The sequence below is a fragment of the Trichosurus vulpecula genome, chromosome 3, assembly GCF_011100635.1.
Source record: "Trichosurus vulpecula isolate mTriVul1 chromosome 3, mTriVul1.pri, whole genome shotgun sequence".
NCBI lineage: Eukaryota > Metazoa > Chordata > Mammalia > Diprotodontia > Phalangeridae > Trichosurus > Trichosurus vulpecula.
The window spans coordinates 211,429,493-211,450,082 of record NC_050575.1 but is presented as its reverse complement, the minus strand read 5'-3'; the positions used below and the strand labels follow the sequence as shown (position 1 = coordinate 211,450,082).

General features: G+C 42.7%; 2 protein-coding genes across 3 annotated transcripts in view; both read right to left on the bottom strand.

Moving 5' to 3' along the window:
• Positions 1–11,183, bottom strand: part of ZNF512 (zinc finger protein 512) — a 29,420-nt gene extending 18,237 nt beyond the window's left edge. The window contains exons 1-2 of one of the 2 annotated variants that reach the window (XM_036749268.1): positions 11,050–11,183; positions 10,227–10,285 (exon numbers count right to left, since the gene is read on the bottom strand). In XM_036749268.1, the coding sequence (XP_036605163.1) occupies positions 10,227–10,285; positions 11,050–11,079 (89 nt within the window). In that variant the 5' untranslated portion in view covers positions 11,080–11,183. The remainder of the gene's footprint in view (positions 1–10,226; positions 10,286–11,049) is intronic. The other variant, XM_036749269.1, reaches the window with a different exon arrangement.
• Positions 11,184–11,788: 605 nt separating this feature from the next.
• Positions 11,789–19,982, bottom strand: C3H2orf16 (chromosome 3 C2orf16 homolog). The gene is made up of 6 exons (XM_036749920.1): positions 19,842–19,982; positions 19,560–19,605; positions 17,939–17,999; positions 17,741–17,836; positions 14,200–17,420; positions 11,789–14,154 (listed from the first exon to the last, which is right to left on the bottom strand). The coding sequence occupies exons 1-6, from the start codon at positions 19,980–19,982 to the stop codon at positions 11,789–11,791; spliced, it is 5,931 nt and encodes a 1,976-aa protein (XP_036605815.1).
• Positions 19,983–20,590: the final 608 nt, after the last annotated feature.

Genomic DNA, 20,590 nt, shown 5'->3' with positions numbered 1-20,590 from the left:
AGAATCCATTCTGCCAAGCCTTCAGAATTTTGTTACCTCCAACAGGGATTTCCTCTGCACTGACATGGCCTAATCCATTTGCTTTTACCCTCTTTGCTTTATTTCCATTTTCATTTCTTCCTGACTCCTATCAGGGAGTGTGATATCGGATTTAAATGTGGCAGCTGATGGCAAAAGGAGTTTGTTACAGAAATCTTGACAGATCTTTTCCATTTTTCATTTGTCAACTTCCTCCTGGGGCCATCTTTAAATGTCTTTGGAATATTGGCTCTCCTGCCAAATTTTCTGTTAACTTGTTTCTCCCTTCACTGATTCTTCTTCTTTTATGAGGTGATGCTATTGATAATCTTCTATTATTTTCCTTCATAAGATTTTCAAAAGAACTTATGTTTTAATTGGTATTGTCCTTGGCTATCATATCTCTCCACTTGGCAAGGGGGACCGAATACTTCATGGCTGAGACAGTGAGTGGTAAGTTCTTTTGGTTTCCTTGTGCCGAATGATTTGTAACAGTTAAGCTTCCTTAGGAAAGAGTAAAGGTATGTGTCAATTCCTTTGCTTTTATTCATTTCCCACTTTTGGCACTAACGGCTTGTCAGGTTGAAGGTGCCTTAACTGCATGCCATATTTTCTCTCTTACTCTTTCTTCTAAACTGCTATTGATTCTGATATTTGTTTTAACAAGCTTATGGTCTGTCTCATTCACAGAGAGCTAATTCTGAAATGTCTTCCATATCAGCAGCTAGCAGTTTCCTTTCTATTAAAATAAAACCAATTTTATTTGTATGATATTTGGTGTTTGTCATATTGGGCATTTTCTGACTCCCATTTAAAAGTCTTTATGATGTGCCAATATGAGGCTTCTATATAGTCTACAAGCCTTTGGTTTCTCTTCTCTTACTCCTTAATCCTGTTTTCCAATGTATTTTCCCCCATCCTTCCCATGCCCATTTTTTTTTCACTTATGCCTCCTATGTAAAACTTTTTTTATTGCTCCACTTGCCTTCAGTTATCAGGACAAGTTCCTTCTTCAAATTACTTTGTATTTATTTATCTGCATATGTGTAATAATCTCCCCAGTGAACAGGAAACTCTTGGAAAGGAAGGAGCAGTTCAGTTTTGTCTTTTTAATCTCCAGTGCCTAGTACCTAGCAGAGCTTTAATGTTTGTAGAACTAAAGTCACTGTACATTGAAGGATATGTTGCCTAGAGGCAGTTAGATGATGTTGTGGATACAGAGCTGGGTCTGAAGCTCAAATCCAGCCTCAGGCACTTATTAGCTGTATGACCTTGAGCAAGTCACTTAACCAGTTTCCCTCAGTTTCTTCAACTGTAAAACAGGGATGATCATAATAGTACCTACTTCCCAAGGTGGTTGTGACGATTAAATATTTGTAAAGCACTTAGTACAGTGCCTGGCACATAATAGGTGCTACGTAAATGCTAGCTATTATTATTATTAATTTGAAGGATCTTGTTAAGTTCTTCATGGAATTGCTTTACCTCCTTATCCCCAACAAAACACTGCAGCACCATAAAAGTGTAATTATCTTTACAGTGGTTTTTTCCAAATATTTATTTCGAACACTACTAGACAAGAAGACCAAGTACCCTACGAAATGATGTTTCTTGTTCCTTTTGGGCACTGATTTTTACAAATGCACCAACTTCTTTGTCTATCCAAGGAGAACCTGTGACTCATTCTTCCATTCAGTTGTAACTTCCTGATTTTATATATAGTGAGAATGTCAAGTATAATATAATTCACTTCCACTAGGAGTCATGTCTACTTGGTCACTGAGGACCTCACATTTATAATACCAAGAGTTACATTAATGTTCATAAACAGTCTAAAATTTGTGATTCTTAGCATCCCGTGTCCCCTTTTCTGCTCATCTGTCACTATCACTGAAAGAGAACAGGTCCACAGGACTAAATGATATTTTACTATTTATAGTTTGTTGCGTGGGTTGCCATGATCAAAGAATTCATCACCAAGTGGCCAACCTAATGCTCAGTCCTTGGAAAACAAATTGCCTATTGCTCAGACTGTCCTTCAAGTCCTCCCAGGTTGGCAGAATCTGCCAAAGTTTATACTCCACTCTAGGCTCCTAGAACCCAAGGCCACCTCTATGCTATGGTGAGGAAGAAAATAGGAATTTATGGATAACTCTCACAACCAAAAGAAAAGCACTATCATGTTCTAAACCAACTAACTCTAGGACTCAAGTATCTATCCTGTCTTTGACCCCCAAAACTAAAGCCAGGAATATACATGTAAGTCAAGGGCTATCTGAATATTCAGGTCGCGGATGCAACTATCTTAGTTCCTTAAGATTACTGATCCAGTGGTCTTAAGGTCTCAGAAAAGCTTCCTATTTGGCCTAGAACCACTTTACTTCCTTCCACCTGTTTAGAAATGGCTATGAACCATGATGAATATTCCTTCTCTCCTCTGTGCTAATCCCCTCCACCTGCACAAAATTCCAGGGTTTCTAACTTAGTAGGTACATTTAAGGGAAAGCTTGAATTCAAAATTCCCCTTCCCACATAGCCTGAAATTCCAACAACTAAGAAATTTATGTGGCAGTTCTTGTGTTTAAAAATATTTTTATTATCAACTTAGTAACCATTACCAAAAAAATCAAGTAAATACACAAAACAAGGAATAAAATCTTACATAATATCCTTAGTATTTAAGAAGGCAGAGCCAAATAAATTAAACAACAAACATGATAAAATGCTGTTCTGCCTCCTTCCAGTTATGTCTGATCCTCTGGCTTTGTAGCGGTTAATTTGTTTTCATTAGCAAAAATCCCTGGGAAGGTTAAGGGAGAAAGCTATCAGTTATTTACCCTTTGACGTAACTAAGATTCACTGAGGGAATACAACAGAAGATACTGGATTCCAGTGGAGGGAGTAGGCAGGCAGAGGAGAGAGTTTAGGAAAACAAATGAGAGAAACAGGAGACTGTAAAGGAGCAAGGATACAGAGAGGTAGGAAAATCCCAAAAGACAAACTTTGCTCTTTGCAATTTTATCAAGGGCTCCTTGCTCTTTCCCTTGTCCCCTACCCTTTTGTCAGTTTTCTAAAGCCTCTCTCTTCCCTCTTTGCCTGCCTACAGCTTGGCATGAACTATACTCAGAGTAGTAACATGATATGACATGATCACTTTTCCCCCCATTTACATTCTATCCATCCTTTTATCAATTCTTCAAAGACCAGCTCAAATACTACTGACATTGTGAGGTCTTCCCACCTTCCTTAAACCACTCCAGAGAAGTGAACTTATGGTACTTCATATTCCCCCTAAGAGACACAACTACCACTCCTTTTGATTATAAGTTCTTTGGGAGTGGGTAACAAGTCTAATTTACCGTTGTATCTCCCTGCCCCCATACCTAGTAGATGCAACACACACAGTAGCTGGCTGGTCAAATGAAGCACTAAAGCCCTCCTCAGAAACCAGATCAACCACAGAGTAAACATGTTGCAAAAGAGAGTACTAACAATCAGATCTGTGTCACAGTCCCAGCTCTACCACTGTTTTAATTTGGGACAGGTTATTTAATGCCCCTGAATCTCAATTTCCTCCTACATACCTAATGTACCTAAATGCCTAAGCACCTAAAGGTGCTAGGCTAAAAGGTCAATCAGGCTCCTTTCAACTCCTATGATTTTACACTAATAACAACATTTGGGCAGTTAGGTGGCACAGTAGATAAGAGTGCTGGGCCTGGAGTCAGGAAGACTCAACTTCCTGAGTTCAAACTTACTACCTGTGTGACCCTGGGAAGGTCACTTAAACCTGTCTGCTGCAATTCCTCATCTGTAAAATGAGCTGGACAAGGAAATGGCAAACCATTCTAATACCTTTGCCAAGAAGACCCCAAATAGGGTCACAAAGAGTCAGACACAACTAAAAAATGACTGAACTGCAACAAACAATAACATTTATACCTATACCTAGCCTGTTAGGTAGTGTAATTGTTATAGTCCCATCTCACATACAGCAACTGTGGGCTAAGGAGTTTAAGTAACTTGGACTATCCATGGGGGCTGGATGGAAACCAAAATTCCCTAAAAGGCCAACTCCAGCAGGTTTTCTACTATACCATAGTGGCCTGCATTTACCAATTCAAATGCCCTCTATAGTCTTTCCTTCCTCATCTTAAGCCAAATTCATACCTTTCTATTCATACCTCCTATTCAAAGCAACCTTCTAGGAATTCCCCTCTGTTCTTTGCACACAATTCAAGGAAGGCAATCAGCTAGCCTAATGGATAGTGTTGGTCTAGGAGTCAAGCACTCCTCAGTTTTCCTATCTCTAAAATGGGGATAGTAGCTATGGACCTCACCTCATAGGGATATGGTGACTGCAAATAAGATAAAAGAACACATGTACAACTCCTAGCAATGACTAACTTGTTATTATGCTAAGAAAGTGATTAAAATGTCCATACAGTTTTAACCCAAAGATCCCACTGTTAGGCATATGCTCCAAGGAGGTAAAAGATTGGGGGTTAGGGGGAAGGCCTTATATATGCACTATGATATTTATAGCAGCAACTTCTCTGGTGGAAAGAACTAGAAGCAATGTAGATGTCCACTGATTGGGGAATGTTGTATAGAAATGAAATGTAATATTACTGTACTGTAAGAAATCATAAATATAAAAAATACAAAGAAGCATGAGAAAACATATGCACTGAAACAAAACGAAGTTGAACAAGGAAAAATATGTACAACAACAAAAAAATCAAAGTTAAATATCAACTATAATGATCACTCCTGTCTTTCAGGGTGGCTTGATGCAACAATGTTCCTTGATTTGGGGGGGGGGGAGTGGTCATAAAAAAAAATTATGACCCAAAGAAGAGATATGAGAATTCATTTGCCCTTCTTTACAAAGGTGGGAGACTCTGGATGTAGAACACTGTATATACTGTTGGCCTTGGTTGACAGGTCAGTTAGTTTTGCTGAAGTGCTTTTTTCTTCTTTTAATAAAAGATGGCTCTCACAGAGGGATATATTTGGAAATGAAGGTGATTAAAGGATATTTATCATTTTTAATAATAAAAAAATAGCATAAATTCAACAAAAAACCTTAAAGCACTAAATAAATGTCAGTTATTATTGAAATTAAAAACTTTTCCTTCTCACTTGCAAAGATGCCTTACATTTTCCCTCACAACTCCACTATCTTCATGAAGTTCTGTTCCCCACAAATCTTTGTTCTGCATATTTTTAGACCTCTGAGGCAAAAAGGCTGTTTTCTGGAGAAGATCAATCAAGAAACTTGAACCCAATCACCTGTTCCCAATTCTCTTCTATTTATATTATATTAACTTTACGAACCTTGGGCTTCTCTGCTCATGTCAACATATGCCTAGGCTCAACCACTGAAGATTTTGGGTCTCTAAAAACTGGGGAGATTAATCTTATCCATCACCTTCTAAGTAAGAAACAGATATGAAAGCAGAATTGCTTAAAAAAAAAAAAGAGTACCAAAAGCAGAGTATGAAACTATTTCCAATTTATATAATGCTAAGACAGGAAAAGGAAAAACTGAAAAGATAGGACGTACACCTATGTATGGATATACCCAAGCTCTATCCTGCATCCCCCTTTTCTCTCTACACAAAAAATTCTTAACCTTTATGCACCCCCTTTAACTACAGTGAAGCCAACGTATTCCTTCTCAGAATGTTTTAAAATGTATAGAACACACAGGATTACAAAAGGAGTCAATTATATTGATATAAAGATGTAATTCCCACCCCCTTCTAACCTCAGACACCTGTGAAATCCATCCACAAGATACCTTGTATGTCTATGGATTTCAGGTTAAGAACCCCTGTTCTATACCCTCTTTCAGGGATCCCATCAGCTCTCTTGGTTTCAACTATCAATTCTGGTTGGTTCCATAATTTGTGTATCTAGACCTGATCTCTCTCCTAAACTATAGACCCACATCTCCAATGCCTGCTAAATATTATCTCTATTTGGACATTCCATGGACATCTCAAACTCAACAAGTCTAAAATGGAACTCATCTTTTCTTTTAAACTTACTAAATCTGCTAACATCCCTATTACTGTTGACCACCATCATTTGGTGGTACAATTTAAGAAAAAAAGAAACTGAAAGAGAATGCGTACAAAGACAAGAGATAAGCCTAAGACAATCCTGAGATACACCTATACACATGGGGCTGGTCATGGATAATGATCTAGAAAAACGGTGACACTTTCAGACATATAAAAAGAATGGCACCACCATTTTTCTAATAATCCAGGTTTACAACCTAGGAATCATTCTCGATTCTTTACTTTCCCTCATCCCACAGCATTGTCTTAATGATTCAACCCTTTCAACACCTTTTACATCTGTATCTTTCTCTCTGCTTTTACCATAAGTAGGCCTTCACTTGTGCCTAGATCAAGGGTGGGGAACTTGGGTCCTTGAGGCCACACGTGGCTCTCTAGGTCCTCAAGTGCAGCCCTTTGACTGAATCCAAAGGTCACAGAACAAATCCCCTTAATAAAAGAATTTGTTCTGTAAAACTTGGACTCAAAGGGCCACACCCAAATACCTAAAGGGCCACATGTGGCCTTAAGGCTGAGGTTCCCCACCCCAGCTCAGACTACAGTAACAGCTTAACTGGTCTCCCTGTTCCAAGTTTCTCAATTCTCCAACCCACCCTCCCCATAGCTACTAAATGGATATTATTGAAGCACCATATCTGATCATGTCACTCCCTTGCTGAAAAACTTTTAATGGCTCCTAATCCTACATGCCTGGAGTGCTCTCCTTCTTGGAACTCTTAGCTTCCTTCAAGGCTAAGATCAAGTGCCAACTCTTTCAAGAGGCCTTTCCTGATTTCCCCAGTTGTTAGCACCACAACTCCACAAATCACGTGTCCCCTGTATTTACTTATCTGTAAATATAATGTGCTCCCCTGGTATAATGGAAACTCCTTGAGGGTAGGGTGAGCTCACTTTCTTATTTGTGTCCTCAGCACCTAGAAAAGGATCTGGCACACAGTAGAAACTTAATGCTTATGGATCCATGATGAAACAAAGACTATTTAGGACTAAGGAAACAGCTCTGGAAAGAAATTCTAAAATTATGAATTGTTCTGGCTTTTTTTTCTCAGCTCTCATCCTTCTTGAGCCCTCTGCATGCATCAATATTCACCATTCTCTTTATGATGCTCAGGTCTCTCTAGATTTTAAAAAAAGCATCTCCATTTTTCCAGATCGTCATCTATGATGAGGTATAGGTGTACCTCAGGATTGTCTTAGGCCCTTCTCTCTTCTTTCTATATATTCGCTTTCAGTTTTATTCCTTAAACGATTTATTAAAAACCCAATGTTGAACATTAACACAAAAGTCCAAATAACTGAACTTGCTTAGTAACTACTTACATACAGATTAATCAATTTCAATGTATAATACCATTCCAAGTCCCCATCAGAATTTTTTGTCTGTTTGTTCTTGGCCATTTTTTTAAAATTTGCTTTTCCTGATATGTACAGTCTATTCTTCTAGTTCTGCTTTTTCCACTTTTCATTATAGAAATCATTCCAGATTTCTTTTTATTCTTCATAATGTCTTACACATTGAAGATTCCATTGCATTAATTTACCATAATTATTAATTATTCCTCTATTGGGTATTGCAGTTGCTTCCATTTTTTTTTTTTTGGTAATTATATACAAAGCTATTGTGAAAATACTTGAATGGGAGTTTTTTTTGTTTTTTAAAACACTTTAGAGTATAGCTCAATCAATAGTGATTATTTTTTGTAACTTTTACTATATACTGTCAGATTGCTCTCCAAAAATGATTCAACAAGTTTGCAATTTCACCAGCAGTAAAACAATGTACCTGTTTTCCACAACTCCACCAAGGCTGAGTTTTGCAGCTTTTAATTACTTTTGCCAATCTGTTACTGTAATTCTGTATTTCCAACAGAGTTTTGCAGAGTTCTCATAAAAAGCGCTAAGCAATGTCTCTAACTGCCTACTAGACATCCCTGCCTATATGTACCACAGACACTTCAAATTCAACATGTCCTAAATGGAACTCTTATCTTTCTACTCAAATCCCTCTTCCTAAATTCCTATTTCTGTGGCAAACCCTACTATCCTTCTAGTCCTCCAGTTCTAAATCTCATGGTCATCCTCTAATCTTCTTTTCACCTTAACTCTCATATCCAATCAGTTACCAAATCTTATAAATTCTAATTTCACATTTCTCACAATTGTTCCCTATTTTACACTTGCCTACCTCCCCAATTCAGTCCTTTATTACCTCTTGCCTGCACTGCTACAAAAGCCTAACTGATCTCCTTTCATCTAGTCCCACTTCAAACCATTCTTCACATGACTGCTGAATAAACAGTCCTGAAGCTAGGTCTGACCATGCCATTTCCCTACTCAAGAAGCTTTGGTGGATCCCTATTTTCTCCAGGATAAAATATAAACTCTTTGGCATTTAAAACCCTTTTCAATCTAGCTCCAGCCTATCTTTCTAGACTGATTTCAAGTTACTCCCTCTCACATACTCTATGTTCCAGCCAATTTGCTATTTTCCAAATTCAATATTCCATCTCCTAACTTGGTACCTTTGCACAAGCTATTCCTCATGCTTGAAATGCTCTCTCCTGTCTACCTCTTGTAACCTCTAGTGTCCTTCAAGGCCCCACTCAGGCAACACCACTTACATGAGACTTAGTTCTGCCCTCTGGTGCCAGGCAGAAGAGGACTAATTCCTCTACCACATAGTAGCCCTTGACATACTTGAAGTCAGCTATTATGTGCTGTCGCCCTTGCCAAGTCTTTTCTAAGTTAAACATTCCTAGTTCCTTCAATTAATCATCCAACAACATGAACTTAAAGCTCATCCCCATCCTGGTTACTCTCCTTTGGACAGTCTCCAACTTATCTCTAAACATGCTGTTTCCCCCAGGAGAATGTAATCTCTTTGAGGGAAAGGGCTGTTCGATATTATTAGTGCTTTCCACACAGCAAGTATTTAAAAAAAATTGGGACTCCTGACTTCTTATGTCCCTTCCAACTTTAAAATTTTGTGAAATTAGAAACTGTAAATTACTTAAAAGGGGATGAAATAACAGGAAAAGTTCAAAATGACTAAGAAAACTACTAGAAAAGAAATGCCCAGTAAAGACTTTCTTTTCACCTCATTTCACCATTTCAAAGTCCTACATGATTTTTTCTTGGGCAAATTAGTCTATATCTCTTTCTGATTAACACATGAACTGAACTTTCTCATACCTTCAACTCAATAGTGAAACAAAAAGCCCAAAGGTTAATTCAATCCTGAGGGTGGGTATAGTAACAAAACAAAAAAGTTTTCATCTAACCTGACCCTTCTAAGATAATTTCAGGAAGACCCTCCAAAGCCAAACGGTGCTAAGAACTCTTTAGTGAAACATCTTTTGGTAGAATAGCTACCAAAAGAAAAAAAAAAAAGAAGAGACTAAAAAATCTTTGACTTTTGCTTTTGATAGTAGGTTTATCTACAGCAATTCTCAAGGCAAAGTTCTTCTCTGCTTTTATATTCTATGAAGCACACATGCAATGTTTAAATACAATTAATCCCAAACTTCCTTTCCCAAGTAACACAGAAACCCTAATTGAACAAAAGCAAAGTAACTACTTTAAATGCAGCAGCAATTTAATGAGTTTATGGTGGTAACTGTTGACTACTTTTCACTCTCTGCCTCTGATCTCAAACAAAAAATATCTACCTCTCCAACTCCTTTCTGGTCTCCCATGTGATAAAGTTTTAATGCTTTATCTTCAATCCCTCTCTCAGTTCAAATATCAAGGTCTCATGAAAAAACTACTGTCCATGTCATTCCTTCCAAACAAAAATTTCTAAAGCACAAGGCTATCTTTTGAAGGAAGTTTACAAACCTCAGCACCCTCCAGGCATAAACTTAATCATTAACCAGTCTTACAGAAAAATCTGAAACTGAAAAGATTACCAGTTTATTTTCATCAGTCTTAGTGACAAAGTATCTGATGGCAGTGAGCATCAAAAGCCTTAAGAAATACAGTACAAATATGATGTGGGTCATACTTTCAACTTTTATTGTAATCCATTCTTTTCTGCAGGCTAATGTGTTTTCAAGGCGTGAGCTTGACAACCTGCTTTATCACCCAATTACACCAATGCCAGGAAACCTCACTTACTTCTTGGCTTCCACACTCCTCTTGCTCTTCTGCTGCCTGAAGTGTGTGGGTCCAGGGGCCTAGCAAATCACAAACATGGAAGTTACTACTATAGGGAGAGGCAGCGCTGCGAAGGGGACAGAACGACAACCTCACAACAGTAAGCCCTAACTTTACGTCCCTCTTCTGACACAGGCAGGCTCGGTGATCCTATCTCGCAGTGCCCGCGGACAACTCAAGACTAAGTTGCGGAACAGCAGTCCAGTTGCATACTTGAGGGAATTTTTCTCCCCAAGACGTCCCTACACCAGTGAACTCATATGGACCGAACTACCCAGCGACCTCGGAATAGAGTCTGCCCCCACGGAGAGGAAACCCTCCGCTCACAAAGGAAACCACGCTTTCCTAGGAACATCTCCGCCTCGGCACACAAGGCTGGGATCGCGTCCCTTCGGTCTCTGGGAAGGGAGTGGGGCGTCCTCCCCGGCACTGGCCCTGCGCCGGCCCGAGGTCCCGCTAACTGCGCCAGACCCACCGTGTAGAGTGCGGGGGCGGGAAGAAAGGCCGCCTCCCGGGCTCGGTGGCGGGGCCGGAGGCAGTCTGAGGAGAAGGAGGAAGGGGAGGGTGGCGCGCTGCCCACGAAGAAACTCCGGCCTGGGGACCAAGAACCGGGAGCGGCCGAAGCGCGCTATCTCCTCTGCCCCGCGCCTTCCCCGGGCCCGGACGGCCTAAGAATCAGCAGACGGGGGAGCCCGAATGGCAGTGGGGACGGCCTCGGGATCGCGGTAAAAAAATCAAGGGTTCAAGGCTCTGGAAAAGGGGCCCCCCAAGCCAGTCTACTCACAGAAGCTACCGCAGAGCGTCCGGAAGGCATCGCCCCCTCCAGGCTTTACTTCAAAAACGTCATCACGGCGCGACCCCAAGGAGGCTGGAGAGGAAAGGAGAGTAACGTCACGTCCGTTCACCTCCCGTCGGCGCGCTGGAAGCCGGAGTATCACGTGGCCAGGTTCCGCTTTTCTCGCTGCAGCGCCCCTCCGACGCTGTTTGTAGATGTTAGAATGTAGCAGATGGGAGAGTGGTGAGACCGTCAATGGCAGTCGCCTCCCTCCTCCTCCTCCTCCTTTTTTTTATTACAGATAGGGAAAATAAGGATGAGAGGGAGCTGATTCTAGAATGAGAAACATAGTCAAGATTTGAACCTAGGTCCGCCCTTGACCTCGGGACCGAGGCTGGTGCCTGGTTCTTGCTAGTTGTTCAGTCGCGTCCGACTCTCCGTGACCCTATTGGGAATTTTGAGAGATGAGGAAACTGAGGCAAGCAGGGTTAAGTGACTGGCCCAGCGTCACACAGGTAACGTCTGAGGCCAGACCCGGATCTATCCACTGCTCCACCTGGCTGCCCTAGTGCTTCCTAGGTAGTCATACAGCTCAACACACTCTGTATTTACTTCTCCTTTTATTCGAGAGAAGTTACAGCCCCGCCCCCCCAGATAATTTTCTTAGACACACGCTTAGGGATCATGCAAGAGGGGTGATGGAGTGGCAGTGAAGTGAAGGCTCGTAGATTAGCCTGGGGAAGAGCACTTAGATTTTTCTTTTGTTGCTCTCCCGGATCTTCTTTGCCTCAGGGCACGGAACTGAGCCGGCTGCTCTCTGACTGTGGATGTCCTTCCAAGACATCCTCCCTGTTCTATCACCCTGAGCATCTGGCTGTGGAATCTTCTGTTTTAACGCTGGTCCTCTTAGAATGACTTTATCTCCCTGGCTAGTTTGTTTAGTTTTATTGGGTTTCTTTACAGATCCACCGCAACACTTCCTTTGAGCTGGAGGTGTGTACTGGTGTGGTGGTATGGGATGGGAGATCTTGTTGCTCTGTGGAACTGGGGCCCTTCTAGGATGGGGAATCTTGTTACTTTTTGGAACTGGGGATGGGGACCTGCGGGACGGTCTAGATTTGGGTGCGGATTTAAGAAAAGATCTAGATTGGTTAATCTTTATACTCTCTGGAACCCTACGAAGTGGTCTGAATACTTCTGTTTTCTTGTCATCTCTCTCTGGCTTTTTCCTCTCCATTTTAGTGTCTAGACCAGTTGTGTCCAGAGACTTGACCAACTGCTTGCCCTGATTTTTGGAATCATGTTTGACATGAGATTGTTCAGGGAAAACTGAGCGTTGCTGCCTGTATGGGCTTGCCCTAGGAGCCTGCATCTGTTGGAACGAAGGCGTTTGTGGATAAGCCATACCTAATGCTCTCTTTATGCAGAGGCAGAGCCATTGCATGAATCCCGTGGACTTCTCAGAATGTCTGCTTGGAGGAGCTACTTTCTGGGCTTCCTTAGTCCTTCTCTCTCGATGTATCTCTCTAGCCTTGGGGGTGCTCTGTCTCGGCACTCTTTCAATTTTCTGAGTTGTAGTTCTGATCTCCTTGGGGGTCTTCACTTGTTCTGAGTCAAGGATCTGTTTAGCTTCATCTCCAGCCAAGCCACCTTCGCTATCAGTGTCCAGTAAAGAATGTATTGTAAAGTCATGCTCAGACTTTCCACTTTCTGCTTTTACAACCTCTACTCTCCTGCCAGGTAAATTTCTTTTGATATGGACCTGAATAGGTCCAGGAGTTTGAGAAGGTTCCAGAGGCTGGAAAGGCTTAAGTGCTATATCTGTTTTAGGGTAGGGGCTTAGAGTAAAATTTTTCTTGGTGACATGACAGGTACAGACCTTACCCTTCCTCTCCTTCTCTGATGGGTCAGACTGTGATGATGCATGTCTCATTGACACCAAAGGCCCTACTTCTCTTTGCTCTTTTGGGGTTTGGGTTTGGTTTCGGGTTCTCAACCGAAAGCCAAGGTGAACCCGAAACTCCCCATGTCCCTCAGAGTTACGAAAAAGGCGGAGCTGTGGATAGATAAGAAGCCAAGGCCCAACAGTGTCTTGGAACTTGTGGGGGCAACTGGGGCCTGAACATCTGCCACACTGCAGACAGATGGGGTACTGTAGAACCATACCTGTAGTTAGGGATGAAGTAAAATGTGGAGACAGTTGATTCTTTAGGAGCCGTTGTGTTATTTTCAGCTGCAGATCCCGTAATAGCTGTGTCTGTTCATGGGAAGAAGTTACTGACAGAGGCCTAGGCTGAGATTCAGAAGTTCTTATCTGTGAGCAGATATCTGGTTTTTCATTCTGTTCCACTGAAGCAGGGTTCTCCTCAGGACTAGGTACCTTGTGGGAGGAAGGCGGTTGTGGACTTGTACTCTGAGGTAGCTCACTTAACTCTGAGGGGATTTGTTCCCTTTCCTTCCTTTCCTCCATAGGTTCAGTGCTGCCTTGGGCTTTTTTTGTGGTCAAGTTGGGATAGTCTTGAGAGGTACTGGGCCTGGAATTCTCTAGCTGTTCATTGAAGGATAAATTCTTCTTACAGAGTTGGCGTAGGTTGTCTCTCTGTGAAAGTGAAGTCCTAGGAGGGGTACCCATAATCTTGCCTTGACAGCTGTGGGAAACTGTTTGTCTTGGTGTAAAAAAATGCCCATTTGGGGCATATGGATCGGAAACTGGAGGTGGTGTTTGGACATGAGCCTCTTGGATAGGATGTGCTTGCTGCATCTTAGCCCACAGGTTCTTCCTTAGCATGGAAGCAGTAGATGATGATTTTCTCCTTGCCACTTTTCCCTTTGAAATTCCCTGCTCCTGAGCCTTCACTTGCCTCTTTGAAATACTTGGTTTTAGGGCTTTCGGAGTCCTTAAACCTTCCTGGCAAAAACTATTCTCTGATCTCCAAGTTGGGAGTAAAGGAGCCTGGAATAGGCATCGAGGTCTCAGCCTCCATTGCCGTAAGGAATGTAAGAGTTGCACAGATAGAGGCCTGGGAAGAGTTGAAGGTTGTGCTGTTTTGGAAAATTTGCTAGATATTCTGAAAATAAAGGACTTTTGAAGGACTATATTCTCATTCAAGTCTCCTAATACTGATCTCAGAATTTCCTGTGTCTTAGAGCCAGGAAGGCCTTGTTTCAGTTTAGCAGCAATCCTATCAGAACCTAAAATGTATGGAAGTGTGGAGCTCAGGATATCCCCAACTGGTGACTGCAACTCTAGAGTTAATTGCTTAGGATCTATGACTTGAAGCTTTGACCTTGAGGTCAATCCCACAGAGTCTACAGCTTGAATATGTGGCCTTGGGGTCAACTCTACAGAATCTATGACTTGAAGATGTGGCTTTAGGATCAGCCCATTGGAATCTTTGAGTTTAATCTGTGACACCTGGGCAAGCCCCTTGGAATCTGTGAGTTTGAGCTGTGACCCTGGGATCAGCCCCTTAGAATCTGTGAGTTTGACCTGTGACCCTGGGATCAGCCCCTTGGAATCTGTGAGTTTGACCTGTGACTCTGGGATCAGCCCCTTAGAATCTGTGAGTTTGACTTGTGACCCTTGGGCCAGCCCCTTGGAATCTGTGAGTTTGAGCTGTGACCCTGGGATCAGCCCCTTAGAATCTGTGAGTTTGACCTGTGACCCTGGGATCAGCCCCTTGGAATCTGTGAGTTTGACCTGTGACCCTGGGGTCAGCCCCTTGGAATCTATGAGTTTGACCTGTGACTCTGGGATCAGCCCCTTAGAATCTGTGAGTTTGACTTGTGACCCTTGGGCCAGCCCCTTGGAATCTGTGAGTTTGAGCTGTGACCCTGGGATCAGCCCCTTAGAATCTGTGAGTTTGAGCTGTGACCCTGGGATCAGCCCCTTGGAATCTGTGAGTTTGAGCTGTGACCCTGGGATCAGCCCCTTGGAATCTGTGAGTTTGAGCTGTGACCCTGGGATCAGCCCCTTGGAATCTGTGAGTTTGAGCTGTGACCCTGGGATCAGCCCCTTGGAATCTGTGAGTTTGACCTGTGACCCTGGGGTCAGCCCCTTGGAATCTGTGAGTTTGACCTGTGACTCTGGGATCAGCCCCTTAGAATCTGTGAGTTTGACTTGTGACCCTTGGGCCAGCCCCTTGGAATCTGTGAGTTTGACCTGTGACTCTGGGATCAGCCCCTTAGAATCTGTGAGTTTGACTTGTGACCCTTGGGCCAGCCCCTTGGAATCTGTGAGTTTGACCTGTGACCCTGGGATCAGCCCCTTGGAATCTGTGAGTTTGAGCTGTGACCCCTGGGCCAGCCCCTTGGAATCTGTGAGTTTGAGCTGTGACCCTGGGATCAGCCCTTTGGAATCTGTGAGTTTGACCTGTGACCCTTGGGCCAGCCCCTTGGAATCTGTGAGTTTGAGCTGTGACCCTGGGATCAGCCCTTTGGAATCTGTGAGTTTGACCTGTGACCCTTGGGCCAGCCCCTTGGAATCTGTGAGTTTGAGCTGTGACCCTGGGATCAGCCCCTTGGAGTCTGTGAGTTTGACCTCTGACTCTGGGATCAGCCCCTTGGAATCCGTGAGTTTGACCTGTGACTCTGGGATCAGCCCCTTGGAGTCTGTGAGTTTGACCTGTGACTCTGGGATCAGCCCCTTGGAATCCGTGAGTTTGACCTGTGACTCTGGGATCAGCCCCTTGGAATCTGTGAGTTTGACCTGTGACTCTGGGATCAGCCCCTTGGAATCTGTGAGTTTGACCTGTGATCCTGGGATCTCCCCTTTGGAATCTGTGAGTTTGACTTGTGACCCTGGGATCAGCCCCTTGGAGTCCGTGAGTTTGACCTGGGATTCTGGGATTTCCCCTTTGGAATCTGTGAGTTTGACCTGTGACCCTGGGATCAGCCCTCCAGAATCCCCATTTTTAATCTGTGGTCCTGAGGTTGGCCCCTTGGAATCCACATCTTGAACCAATGATCCTGGGGTCAGCTCCACAGAATCGGTATCATGCTTCTCTGGCCCTGGGGTTGTTGCTACAGAATCCATATCTTGAACACTTGAACTTGAATTTTTGACCTCCAAAGAATCTATGTCTTGCTTCTGTGGCACTGAAGTTAGTTCCACCTCATCTGTATCTTGAGTCTGTGGCTCTTGAACCTGTGGCCCTGACCCTGACCCTGTAACTTGATCATATGACTCTGGAGTCAATCCTTTAGAATCATTGACTTGAACCTGGGGTCTTGGGCCCAATGGCACAGATTCAATAGGTGGAGGTGATCTCATCGTGCCTACAACTTGAAGCTTTAACCTGGTGCTCAATTCTTCATTCTCCTTTGGATCCTCCTCTTGTTGCTCTGTGGCCTTCTTTAGAAGACAGTTGACATTCTTCTTGATACAAAGTTCCAACCTCTTTTTTACATCCTCTTTCAGGAACGTGGCTTCCCCTGGGATGACATCCACTCCTGAGCAAAAGGTATCCTGTGTAATAAATGAGGGTCTTGGCTGGAGCTGGCTGTCTGCTTTCGATGATTTTGGAGTTGTTAGTCTTGTCTGGAATAGGCAGTCTGAAACATCTGGAGATTTTTTGTTGGTACCCTTTGCAATGTTTTGAGGTTTATGGCCTTCATTCTGTACTTTAATGACACAGTTCAGCATTGCCCATGACTGCTTCACAGCTGTGGGTACTCTCTGGGCCCTCAGTGTACATACTTTCCAGGCCATGTGCCCCTCCAGGACCCCCCGGGCTGAATGTGAAAGTTGAAGTGGAGCCCAGCATGGGAGCCGGGGTCTCTCATGAAGATTTGTAGATGGAGGATTTGAAACTTTATTTCCTCCCCTCTTTTTTGTTGTCTTCTTCTCTCGGATAGGGCTATAGGCCAAAGGATGTGGACTGATAGAAAGCTTTATGGTTCTGAAAATTGGAGGACATGCCAAACGTTGGGCAATCTTTCTCCTTATATGGAGCTCCAAGGAATTCCTGGTCTCCTTGGGGACCCAGCTGTCATTCTCTTCCTCTGCTGCTTTGGTCTCACAGAGCCTTTGAACGGAGTTAGAGTTGTCCAAAAAAATATTCTTCTCTGTGGTGTCTTTTTTACCTTGAGGAAGCAGAAAAGGAGGCAGAGAAAGCACCCTTGCTTGTCCAGAATAATTTCTGGAGGGGTTAGGTAGACTGAGGCTCCGATGTTGTAGGCTCTCTCTAAAAATGTAGGCAAGGGATTGAGTTGCACTGAGATTAGTGTGAAGTGAAGAAGTTCTCTGAACTCTAGAAAACTCTGGGCTGTGGCATTTGTAGCATGTCAGGGTTTGCAAGTCCTGAGGCCCAGTAGTAGAAGAGCTGGAGGAAGAAGTCGAGGTCATTTGTGAAGATGAGGACAAGCTCATGAGGCTGGATCTGAGAGAGAAAGACAAATAGATAGTTATCTGCTGTGGAGTGGAAAAGGAAAAGGTAAATGAGAAAAGGATGGACATTGCACGGAGTCCCTTCTCTCTAGTTGTACAAAAAGAAAGGGAGACTGCCCTTCCTACATTTCATTCATCTATGGGCTAGTTCCTCTCCCAAGAAATGAGACTGCTTTTCTCATCCACTCAGGGAGATGACGACCATGCTTCCTTTGATGAGAACACCAACAAGGACTTGGCGATTCCACATGTTCCTTAACATCCCTTTCCCCAACCCTATAGTTACTTTACCCCAGGCTCATCGCCCCTGACCTTGCAATGTCCAGGTGCTGGAAAATATGCTGGAGGCTCCTATCCATTGACCAGAGAGTATAATTCTGGGCCCAGCCCACAGGGAGCCCTGAAAAACTGGATGAAATGGGGTACCAGTCAGTAAAACTGAAAGGATAAAAATGGTGACAACTAGTATCCACTGTAATTTGATGGGGAGGGTAGGAAACCTTTCCTCACCAGGCCAGGTCAGCTCCTGTACATCCCATCTGAAGATTTTCCTCCCAATGTGGAGGTGGAACTGGAAATAATGGAGGACAATGTTAGTAAGAGGCCAGGTACCTTTAGAATTTTAAGTTATTAAGCTTTGAGAAACTTTAAAGCCCATGTAATCCAACACCTTCATTTCAGATTATATAATAATAGCTGGCATTTATATAGAGCTTTAAAGTTTGTAAAGCACTTTATATATAAACTGTCCCTAAAGCCTTAGGTCAGCTTTAAGTTACTAAAGCTTAAAAATTGCATTAAGATTTTTGGTTCACCTTGTATATAATTTCATTTGATACTTATTACAACCCTGTGAGATAGATATTGCACGTACTGTTATCCCTATTTTACAACTAAGGACATTAACACTCAAAAGTTAAGTGATTTATTCAAGGTCACTTAGCTACTTAGTAGAAGAGCTAGGAATAGAACCCAGGTGGACAGGGTTACTCCCCCATTCATGAAGTTTCAGTGCTCCCTATTACTTCTAGGATAAAGGCATTTAAAGTATTTGACAATCTAACTCCAGCCTATCTTTCCAAACTGATTTCACATGATTCCTCTCAAATATTATACATTGGTGGTATCAAACTCATATAAACAGGGGGTACTAAACCCCTGTAGCTAAGGATCCCCACGGACTACATATTGACTCAGTTTTAAAATGTAATATTATCTATGTTTTATTATATCTTTATTTATTTTATTAAACATTAATCTGGTTTAGGCTGCTTTCAGAAGCATTGGGGGCCATATGCAGCCAGGGGTCTTCTCTGTATTATAGTCAAACTGGCCCTCTTGCCATTCTGCAAGTACCCCACCTTCTGTCTTCCTGCCCCTGTGTTGACTTAGCACGTAAGACCAGATGCATGCTGGGAATGCTCTCCTTTTCCTAGCTCCCTTCATGACTCAGCTCAAATGCTACCTCCTCTAAGAGACCTTTTTTAACTCACCCAATCATTGGTGTACATGCCTGACACTCAAATTATTTTGTATTTATTCTATGTCATAGCTATGTACATATTGTATGCCAATAATGTACCTAGTATAGAGAGTGACATAGTAGGCATAAGCAGGCATAAATAATTATTAGTTTGAACATGGTTCCTGTGTCCTAGTGCTGTTTCCCATTACCTCCCCATTCCCTTGATAACACAGTGAAAAGGAGCCATCAGAATGAGTTGTGAGGAAATTCCCCAACACATATACACACATATACACACCTCTGTTACTGTCTAAGCCATAAGAGATGAGAGTATGAGTTTGAGGTGGGGAGAAAAAGAAAAATGTAATGGTTTTCTTCTCCCATTTAATTACTTTGGTCTTTAAGAGGAAAAGAGAGGGGAAGAAAGTGGAAAGAATGCAAAATCTGTTTGCAGTCACTCAGATGGAGAGATATTTTCATTTGACTATAAAAGCAAAGCTACCAAAAGCATAAAATTGATGATTCCTTTCCCTCATTACTTGCCACCACAATTACTATTTCCCTTCCAGCTTCTCCTCTCCCATTCCCGACCCTTCAGGACCCTAATGAATTTAGCTGTTATTCACTATGCAGCTCTTCCAGGTGAGACAGTAAGGATCTTGGTACCTTTTGTGAGTTTTTGGCTCCCTGGTACTTTTTGCTGCCTTAAAGTCTGAAAGAACACAAAAAGATAAAGTCACATCAGTGGGTACTCCACAGAGAGGGGGAGACCCTAGCCTCAATATATCATACCTTAAGTTGAGAAAGACTGAGAGGTAAAAAGAGAAAGAAACAGAAGATTCCCAGAGAGTCAGAGAGCTGGAACAAGCCTTCTACCCATAAGATACCCTCCTTCCCCATACTTCTGCCCTGGCCCAGGGTTGGGGCAGGTGTTGTAATTCCATGTACCTCGCTGAGCTTGGCTGGCAACAGCTCCCGCCTTCGATCCCCAGGCAACAGTGACCAGACCCCAATGACAAGGAGACCAAGTAATAGAAGAAGGCTGAAAGGTGGTGGCAGGGGAGGGCCAGGCCCCAGGATCGGCTCCATCACCCCACCACCCCATGCCTCCTTTCAATCAAAGAGCCACAGCTTGCAATGTAGTAACCTCACATGACATCACAATGAGTATTCCAAGTTGGGGTAGAACGCAAACTTGGTTCTTGCCTTTCCTTTATTTGCTGACTCTCAGGTCATCAGCTACTATCTCTCCCTACAATGACCAAGAGACTTTTTATTGCTTGCCAAAGCTTGGGAAAATACAGGCATCCTTATCTTATTTCCAGTCTTCCTCTAAGCAGGCTGGGCAAATAATGGAACAAAGTGTCAAGGGACAATATTTCAAAAGAGCAGCACTTCTGAACACTATATAATTCCGATGACCAATCTTTTCTGGAGAAGAAATAAGGAAAAGCACTCCCCTCTTTTCATTAGATAGATGGGGAACTATGAGTATGGAATGATGTGTACAACATCAGCCTAGATCACCGTGTCAGTTTGATGAACTTTTCTTTGTTATAAGAGAAGATTCATTGGGAGAAGTGAGAGGAGTGTATTTGGAAATGACTGTGAGACAAAAACACAGGACATCAATGAGACTTTACTGTAGAATGGCCCTGTAGCCTTTTTTTAAAATTTTATTAAGATTTTATTATGTT